This window comes from Clarias gariepinus, chromosome 8 (assembly GCF_024256425.1).
Source record: "Clarias gariepinus isolate MV-2021 ecotype Netherlands chromosome 8, CGAR_prim_01v2, whole genome shotgun sequence".
Taxonomy (NCBI): Eukaryota; Metazoa; Chordata; class Actinopteri; order Siluriformes; family Clariidae; genus Clarias; species Clarias gariepinus.
Window position 1 is genome coordinate 1,622,288 of NC_071107.1, and position 10,213 is coordinate 1,632,500.

At 41.5% G+C, this 10,213-nt stretch overlaps 1 protein-coding gene across 9 annotated transcripts in view; it reads right to left on the reverse strand.

Annotated features, from left to right (window-relative positions):
• Positions 1 to 10,213, reverse strand: part of inpp4b (inositol polyphosphate-4-phosphatase type II B) — a 259,010-nt gene that overhangs the window by 61,745 nt on the left and 187,052 nt on the right. For all 9 annotated transcript variants that reach the window (XR_008361055.1, XM_053502915.1, XM_053502917.1 and 6 more), the window contains one exon: positions 184 to 288. Coding sequence is in view for 8 of the 9 variants with exons in the window: in XM_053502915.1 (XP_053358890.1) it covers positions 184 to 288 (105 nt within the window). In the remaining variant the exon portion in view is untranslated. The remainder of the gene's footprint in view (positions 1 to 183; positions 289 to 10,213) is intronic.

Genomic DNA, 10,213 nt, shown 5'->3' on the forward strand with positions numbered 1-10,213 from the left:
AATCGTCTAAAATAAAAAAGTCGTTTTTTTGCCTTTCTGTAAACACCAAGCTCAAGAAAAGTTTGTGTTATTATTATTATTACTACTAAACGCCAGATTTGTTGTGAATAACAGAAATACAGTATGGCAAACGCAATCATACCCTTGGTCCGAATATTTTATTCTAGCCAGAAAGAGCCGTACCTGTTTTCCTAGGACACGTCACCCTCATGCGCTGTGTGTGCAGATTAATGGGAATAAACTCCAGGTATTTCTGTGCCTTGCTGCAGCTCGGCTTGAACGGAGGACCTGAGGACAGAGCAGAGGGCACACACATTAACGGCGCATATAATCCACTCTATTTATTATAAAAAGAACGGCACGGGGCAGTTGCCCTTGCAACCAGAGCCACTGGCTGAGTTGAGCAACTCCCTTACCATCTGCTTCCGCTGAGTTATAGGGCTGTTCGGTCCTGGGGACCAAACACGGTTCCTTTTACAAGATATTCAATTTTAGTGGCCTGACTTTATGTGCAGTGGTGAAGAAACTCAATAAATCACATGTAGAATAACTGTTTAGATTATTAGCTATTTGGGGCGGTATTTACTAGTATTTACTAGATAATATTAATAATAATAATAATAATAATAATAATAATAATAAAGCTCAATTCAGAAAGGTGACTGGTATATCAATTGCGTCCAAACAATAGCTTTAAATCTGACTATTTCTATCCCCAGCCTCCCAAACAAAAGTGAAAAGAATCATTATTGACCTTGACTGGCTGCGGTAATGACCACTGATTATGCCTCGCTTTTTTCACGGTATGTCAAATCCAAGCTACAGGATAAAGTACAGAAATCTGATTATGGATGCATCAAATTGAGTGTCTAAAAAAAATAAGCCCACATAAAGATCTGTTAATTTGTACCTTAATCCGGTAAGTAGAGGATTTCACGGATTTACTCCGCTACCTGCTTTGAACAAAACCATCCAATTAAAAGCTCCTTGAAAAGATAACCCAAAGTCACACAGGGCTGTCACACACCGTTGTGTTTATAGTACGCAAACACTTACCATACACACTACAAAACAGCACTAAGCATTTAAAGTACTTTTAAACTGAGTAGATGAAATGCCTGATGTTTTCTTGTGTACTTTACAAACTTGACAATTGAGCAACAAGGTACACAAACACAATCTGTGAAACAAAAAAAGAACATGAGCTATAAGTACACTCAGTGATCTCTCATGAGGAGTGACCAATAGGGTGGAAATCAATGATAGAAGCACAGGAAAAGCCGAAAAGGTTTAACATGGTGGCATTTACTCTTTACAGTTGCAAGTGCGTCAAGAGTTCAAAACCCACTTCAACATATAAAACCCAGGGACACTCCCGGGTTACAGTATCTCTGCAAAAAGATTCTTGCTTTCGCATAGTGGTGGCTCAGTGGTAGAAGTTTCGTCTGCCATGCAGAAGACCCGGGTTCGATCCCCTGCGACTGGATGCAGTGCCTGTTCCAAGCCCCGAACAAGGCTCCTCTATACCCCCTAGTCAACCTGCAACACTAGTTAAAACTATACGATATTTATTCGACATGAATACTGTAGCTGGGCTCTTACAAAACCCCAGGAATATACAGCAGAATATTTATCACGAAAGCTGCATGCATAAAATGGCTCCAGTGAGTTAAGGTCACTGAGAGGAAGACTACAGTGAAGAGGTCTGGCTCAGAAGTCAGATGAGAGCACACAAACAGTGCCGAAAGTGATCTAGCCCATGAGCACCGAGCTTTGATGCATACAAGAGTGTTAGATACTGAAACCGCAGTGGGCGTCCCCATCCCCATTGCCGCAAAAAAAAAAAAAAAAAAACCTTAAAGGCCTCTTCCTGTGGTTTAAGACCTTATGCAGCGTATCCTGTGGCTGTTGTTGATGTTATACTATAAAAAGATCAACCCAGTAACAGAAAAACCAATCAATTCAGTGAGAAGAAATGGTTTTAGAAAAGAAAAATCACTGAGGTGGTGGGTTTCCTTGTATGGGATTTTTAGACAAGTATACCCACCAATGGGTTGTCAACGCATTGATAAGCAAACCCCACCAACTTGGTGCCAAGGGAACCAAGTTACAAGGGAACTTACCAACCCTGTGACAAGGAAAAGATAGACAAGTCACCGGATTGTAGATTTCCTTGTCGCTGAGTTAGCAGGTTGGCTTTTAGACTTTCAGTGGGTTGGTGGGTTTCCTTAACCCTGGGTCAATGGGTTATCTTGGTTACCAACCCAGTGTCTAGAAAACCCACCAATGCACTGATGAGGTACAGCACAGATTACTACCATTTTCTCCTGCCTGTATGAGCTCCATTTAATCTCTACTGCCTCTATACTGTAGCTAACAGTTAATTTGGAATGTGGTTTTATGACATGGGAGAAATCATGACAGACGGTCATACAATTGGATAGTCTGTATGTACAGTATACGGCAATATCTGATCATGTATAATTAGAAAAAATACAATAATAACATCATTAATTACTTTCTTTCTAGAGTAATAAACATTGCCTGATGTTTATTTCTGTTTATGTTTATGTGGCACATGTGAATATAAAGTGTTTTTATACCTGTAGCTGACATTATAATAGCCCCTTTTAATCAGCCTGCAGTTTTACATTCTTCTGATTGATTTTATTTTTCTTTCTCCTGCTAATGAGCTCGAGTGTAGGCAGAGTGGAGACGAACTCATATTGTACAACCCATACCAAGTAAGTATTTACTATATCAATCTATGAAGTAATATATATATAAGTATATAATAAGTATAATAAGTATAATAAGTATATTTTTGCTAGAACTTTCCCGGTCAGAACCATCAGAAAATACACTTACCTCAATGTAAATTCAGTCTTGTTTAAATACTGTAAGGCTTTACCTGTTTTATATGTTTTACTGTTGTTTTTACTATCCTATTATTTCCTCTGGCTCAACTGGTCAAACATCAGTAGCTTATCGGGAGAATTCTTGCACCAGTAAACAATGTTTGACTTCATATTGAATGGTTTGCTATACAGTAGCTCTGATATTAAGGTTAAGCCCTAAGGATGAGGAGGTTTTGAGTTTAGATCTCAGGCCTCTGAAAGAACCATGGGTAAATCCTTGAGCAAAAACTGTATCGCAACGGAAATACCCTGGTGGTACAGCATGTACAGTAAAGACAACCCTTACATCTTTAGGCTTCCTGGCTCAATTCTGAGCTTGAGTTACATATACCACTATATGTTCACCAGCATCCCCTACTCCAGGGTGTATTTCTGCCTTACATCCAGTGTCCCACAATAGATTAGATTCCGGCTTAAGTACAACTCTGAGCAAAGATGAATTTTGTGACTGTAAGGGCAAATAAATATTATAGATAAGCAACACCATGTGTTTTAACTGTTTTTTCTCATAATTTTTAATTTGAAATTTTAGGTTATATTTAGGCATTTTCCTCCTTTAACCTTTGACCCTGGTACAGTACATAATGTAGGCTCATTTTTGCGAAACCTGTCTCCCCCACAGTATTTAATTTTTGCTTTATTATTTTTTTGGTCCAAAGACCAAAATTGTGTTATGTTGTATAAAAAAGTGCAATGCTTTACATCAGTTGCATTTGGTATGAACAGAGACTGGATGCAAATGAACCTGGACATCAACTGTGTGCTAATTGTTGTTGTTGTTGTTATTATTATTATTATTATTTAGTATTATTATGTATTTATTTATTTTTCTAATTTATTCTCCTTCACAGATTAGAAAATGTAGTAGGAATTAAGGGAACGGCCCTCTCGCTGTTCAGATCCTATTTCAATAATCGTTATCAGTTTGTATATTTAAATGGTGATCACTCTGCATGTTTTCAATTGGAGCGTGGTGTTCCACAGGGTTCAGTCTTAGGCCAACTGCTTTTTGCATGCTTCGTAATTCGTAAACATGATATTTGTTTTGATTGTTATGCTGATGACACATAGTTATACACCTTAGCAAAACCAGACAAGAAAAAACAGCTCACTAAAGTTGAGCAATGTGTGCAGGACACAAAAGATTGGATGTTAATTAACTTCTTCTACTTAATCCTGATAAGACAAAAGTTCTAGTCATAGGACCACAAGCAGCTAGAAGAAAGCTGTCTGATCACACTGTAACTTTAAATTGCCTTTCTGGTCCATCAAGTGCAACAGTAAAAGACCTCGGTGTGATTATAGATCCCAGCCTTTCATTTGAAGCTCATGTAGATAATATTACCAGGATAGCATTCTTTCACTTCAGAAATATTGCAAAATAAGAAATATATTGTCACTAAACGATGCAGAAAAACTAGTTCATGCTTTTATCACCTTTAGGTTGAACTATTGTAATGCCTTACTGTCTGGTTGTTCAACTAGGTGCATAAACAAGCTTCAGTTAGTCCAGAATGCAGCAGCGAGAGTCTTAACTAGAACCAGAAGATACGAGCACATCACACCTATCTTATCCTCACTGCATTGGCTCCCTGTAAAATTTCGCATCAATTTTAAAATACTATTATTGACGTATAATGCATTAAACAGTCTAGTGTCTTACGATCCGCCACGCCTACTTCAATCAAAGGATGAGGCTGCTTGTCAGTACCGCGTATTATGAAAACTGTTATGTTTAGATGCTGCCTTCCCCACTCTCATTGATCACTCAGGTTTGTTGACGGTGAAGTGATTGGTCGCTTAGTTATGCTGTCATAGTTATTCCTGCCGGAGTCTCTCCACGGCTGATGCAGACAGCTGTTCTCTGAGGACCTGTGACTTCAGTCGCTCAATAGTTTAGGACTGGAATTTCCTACAGTCTACCTGAGCCTCCTATACTGAACTTCCAGTCTCACACAGTATGATGCAGATCAATACCTACTATCCATTTCACCCAAATTAGGATGGGTTCCCTGTTGAGGCTGGTTCCTCACAAGGTTTCTTCCTATTACCATCTCAATAAGTTTTTCCTTGCCACTGTCACCATCGTCCTCGGCTTGCTCATCAGGGACAGTCTTATCATTTTCTTGCATACACAATTACATTTCATACAAACTTAAATTGTTCTTTTGACTGTGTAAAGCTGCTTTGCGACAATGTCAATTGTTAAAAGCGCTATACAAATAAAATTTAATTGAATTGTGGTTTACTGTTAAACTGATTTTATAGTTGGGGGCTCAAACCCCTGCACTGCCAGGTGACCACTGTTGAGCAGTTGAGCAATGTCCTTAACCCTGTCTCATCCTGAAAGCACTGTAGCTACACAGTCATACACTTACTCACTCACTCATCTTCTATACCGCTTTATCCTGTATTCAGGGTCGCAGGGACCTGGAGCCTATCACAGGAGGCTTAGGGCACAAGGCAGGGTACACCCTGGACAGGAGTACCCGGAGGAAACCAACCAAGCATGGGGAGAACATGCAGAACTCCTTGCACACAGAGACGGGAATCGAGCCTGGCAGGGAATCGAACCTGGACCATTTAGGTGCAAGACGACAGTGCTAACCACAACACAACCGTGCCGGCCACAATGTTATAATAATAAAAACGATAACAACTTAGGCATGGTGCCTAAGACTTTTGCACAGTGCTTTTTTCCAACATGTTCAAGATATTTTATAGTGTGTATATATACCTGTGATATAGAAACAATCTGCATGCACACTATAAAATGTCTTGAACATGTTGGAAAAAAAACATGTTTACTAGCTAAGATATTATTTGTGGTTTCCTGCAGCTGTTTTGAAATGACACTCCATTCTATGTGTTCATTTCAGCACTGCAAACAGCGTTGTTGGAGACACTAGCGGCGACGTCTATTCCCTGGGTGATCAGGCAGTGTTTGTGTGACACTGTGACATGGCCTGTGTCTCTACCTCCCTCCCTCTTGGGAAAGCTCACAGGCTAATGGAGCTGCCTCAGTGGCATTAGCCCCATCCTGCCCTCCATCTGCGAGGCCAGGTGCTTGTGTAGGCAGGAGGAGGAGGGAAGCCCCACTACTCTGACCCTCACATACTCAGCTGCGGGGGTAAACACAGGTTTGTAGGCAAAGAAACACCTGCACGCTCTCATTAGTGTACGTTTTTTCTTTTTCTAACCTGCTGCAGAACACAGTGTTAAAACCCGAGCGTGGCACAGATCATCTCGGCACAGCATGTGTCTGGCTCAGCAGAGCAGCCTCAGGGGCCCTTCATCAAACGGCTGGAAAAATCGCTACGCTCTTTCTGGATGTCTCTCCTGCCTGAGCCGTGGGAGGCTCGCACCGGCAGAGCCGTAAAGCCAGCCGCAGGGCATCGGCTCAACCCACAGCCGGCCAGTGGAGCGCGCAGCAGTGATCAATGCCGCTGGAGCTCCGGTTCTGCTCCGAGTGTGCTTAGATGAGCTCCTCCAGCAGATGTTGTTGTGCTTCCCACAGCGTAAGTGTACTGCATGTGTGTCTGGTGGGGGTGTAGACTCTCTGCATAAATTGTGCACGAATCAAGCTTGTACACCTTGCGATAATGAATAATATATCACAATGCAAGCACATTATGTCATATGCAGGTGGATCTTGGTCACATGCCTTTTAGAAATAAAGCTTTAGACCTCTTGTCTTGTCTTGTTCATTTGCTTGGCTAGAACCTGCAAACCTGCAAATATCCTTCATTTGCAACTCCCACTCAAGATGTGTGGGTGAATTTAACTTCCAGCTAGTTGAGAACAAGAACAATCGTAATTATTATTATTATTAAAATATAATATCTGCCTGAAAGAAGACCGGCACACGAAGGCTAGAGTTTGAAGAAACAGATGGTTAGATGAGCTAAAAGTGGAAACAACTCTGCAAATCTATCTGATGAGCAAATTATTATTTTATGAGCTGATGCAAAAGATCTGGGAGCAGATGAAGAACTTCGGGGTCTGACCTGTATTATTCATAGAGCTAAACATTATGCTGCACACGTTTACAAGGCTAACCAAAGAGTAGAGAGAGAGAGACAGCGAGTTTCAGTGGTGAAGCAGATTTCTCTAAATACCAAACCTCTCTCTCGCTAGCAAAAGGTCACCCTGCATATTATTCCTAATAACACGAGGTATCAATAATTAATACCGTGCAGTTGAGTTTTCCCCGCACTGGCTGGATTACGGCCGGGCCGTGAGAGTGTGTGTGACTGTGAGGCTAAAAAGCAGAATGTAGGAGAGCCGAGGTGGAGGAAAGACAGGAGGAGATGGACCGAGGCTTTTCTGATTTACAACAAACGAGATTAGAGCTGGGTGCAGCAGGCTGTCAGGAACCATAACGCTGAAGACTGAGCTCCATCAGTCATGCGGCAAAACAACACAGAGCGGCCCGGGCTCATCTGCCAGCCTCGGCTCGGATCGCGCCACCGATCGATCGGGCCGATCAGCTTTTTGGCCGGCAGCGCTGATTAGAAGGGCAAAAACATCAATGACTATTAAAGGTTTTAGACGGAGAGAGCGAGGCAGTGGAGATGGTGACATTTCGTGCCCTGCCATTACTTCTTCCTCCGTGATAGGGAGTGTGGATGTGAGCCGCTACATTAAGCTCAGAGTTGATCGTCCTAACTTAATAAGGCCTGCGTGATATCGCTCAGATTTTAAATGAGCTCAGCATGCAGAGCGTATGTGTGTGTCTGTGCATCCAAAATTTCAAATTTACAATATATACAGTACCGTGCAATCGAGCCACCCTTCATTACTTTATAATTTGCTATGAAAATGAGACAATTATGACAGTAATTTATGTGCAAACATACATCAGCCACACCATCGTGACCCTCCTCTCTGAAATTGAGCAGGTACCCCACCCGCCCCCCCGTTGCTACCAAAACAGTGATGCATGGTATGTTCTGACACCTCTCATCACAACCAGCATTAACCTTTTCAGCAATTTGAAAGCTCTTATATTGAATCGGACTACACAGACCAGCCTTCGGTCCCCCTTGCAAATCAGGAAACCTTTAGCCGACCATGACCCTGCCGCCCGTTTCCTTCTGTGGACTACGTCTTTAGGTCCTGACCACTGCAGCCAGGGAACATCCTATAAGAGCTGCAGTTTTGGAGTTGTTCCGACCCAGTCTTCCAGTCATCACAATCTGGCCCTTGTCAAAGTCTATCAAATTCTCACCCTTGCACCTTTTTTTCAATGCCTCTAACACATCAACTTCAGGGGTGAAAAATGCTAAAAGGTGGTTGTAAATGATAAAAAGTGAATGTAGGTCTTCCAAAGTTTTCCTCAATCAATCTTGTTTGTAACTCTTTGTGTTCGATTAAGAAGTCTACAGATGTCTTTCGTTTCAATCGATCAGTCTTCTTGGCTCTTTCTAAGTCTTTGTCTTTAAGCAATAAGTCTTTGTAATTCAATCAAGAAGTCTCCGTAAGTCTTTGCTTTGACTCATCAAGTCTTCTTAGGTCTGCATAGGTCTCTCATCAAGCAACAAGTCTTTGTAAGTGTTGTTTGAAGACAAAAACTTATGGAGACTTACAGTAAGAAGACTTCTTCAGGGGCCTCCGAGTGGTGTAGTGGTAAAGCACTCGCCCTGTTATCCAGGCCCTCCCGACTGAGTGGTAGTAGTACAGTAGTCTTAATGTGGGAGCCCCCTAGGAGCAACCTATTGTTGGGGCCCGACTAAATTAGGGAGAAAATTGGGGTAAAATCAAAAAAAAAAGACTAACAAAGACTTTGACAAGTCATTGAAGACATTGTAAGTCATAGAAAGTAGAAAATTGTGTTGGCTAGACCTTTGGATCAGAGCCTGACTCCACAACTGCAGCTCTTATGGGATGATCCCAGGCTGGAACAGGACATGTGGACAGGACATACCAAAAGTGATTCAAGAAAGAAACAAAACAGTGAACCAATGACAAGGTCATAGGTCAAGTCTGGCCCGTGCAGTCCGATCCAATAGAGGCGCTGGTGTAGCTCGATTGTGATAGAAAGGCAACATCAGAACAAACATCATTCCTGGTGGCAAAAGGGGGACCTACTCAATATTTAGCAGGTGGTAATAATGTTATAACTGATCGGGATAGATACAGTATAAAAACAATTACTGTACAACCTAAGAGAGTTTGTATAATTACAACCAGCTTTAAAGTTAATATTTGGTACGACTTGCGCCAACTCTCTTAGGCAAACGTCCTTGTCATTTTCTTGGAGAATACTTCTCCAGACTACTTGAAGGACATTACAAAGTTCGTCTGTCAAGATGATCTCATACTGCTTCGATAGTGCCGTGCTTTGGGGAGGCCAATTCTATTCTAGCAAGGTATGCTTCAATTGCATTACAAGGATACAAGAATGTTTGGCTCTTTGGAAGAAAAATAAAAAAAAGAGGGATGGCTCAAGACTTTTAGTTAGTACTGTATATATATATATGTGTGTGTGTGTGTGTGTGTGTGTGTGTGTTTGTGCTTGAGTGCGCTTGTGTGTGTGTAGTGGAAAAAAAGATAAATAGCACACCGTTTCCCCACATCATGAGTGCGTATTTGGAGAATTAAGCTGTGTACACTAAAACGCGCCAAGGCTACAATTTGCAATCTGCGATCTCTGCGGTTGCCAGCAGCAGGATAAGAGAGTAAACACTCCCCACATGTCTGTTTCATACAGACCTCTTGCCTTTATCATCTCTGCCCATTCTAAACTTTGTTGCTATGACTACGGTGCCACCACATATTTAAGAAAAAATTGAGAGACGCTGCGTGTAGAGGCACACAGGAAAACACACGCATACACACATACACACACACACACACACACACACTTACACATACACACCCACACAATACTAATAAGGCTTCATGTCTGCAGATGATAATTATATGCCACTAATTAGCTACACACATTTATAAATCTCACATTAAGCAGTCTGCACTTAACCTGTGATTGCATTATACTGTATGAAGCAGTGAAGAGAAACAGACGAGTGAAGCTGCAGCTCCTACGCTCGGGTTCAGGCTGCTGCATGTGTGTCCCAGCATTATTTATCATTTACTGAATTATTAACTGTGTGAGCGGAGGATCTGATAACCACAACTGACCATAAAGACGTGGACAGAATACCACCGACAGTCTCATCAAAGTAAGGATAGATAGATAGATAGATAGATAGATAGATAGATAGATAGATAGATAGATAGATAGATTATTGGACAGAGAGACGAATAGACAGAAGATTGATAGTAAAACTAAC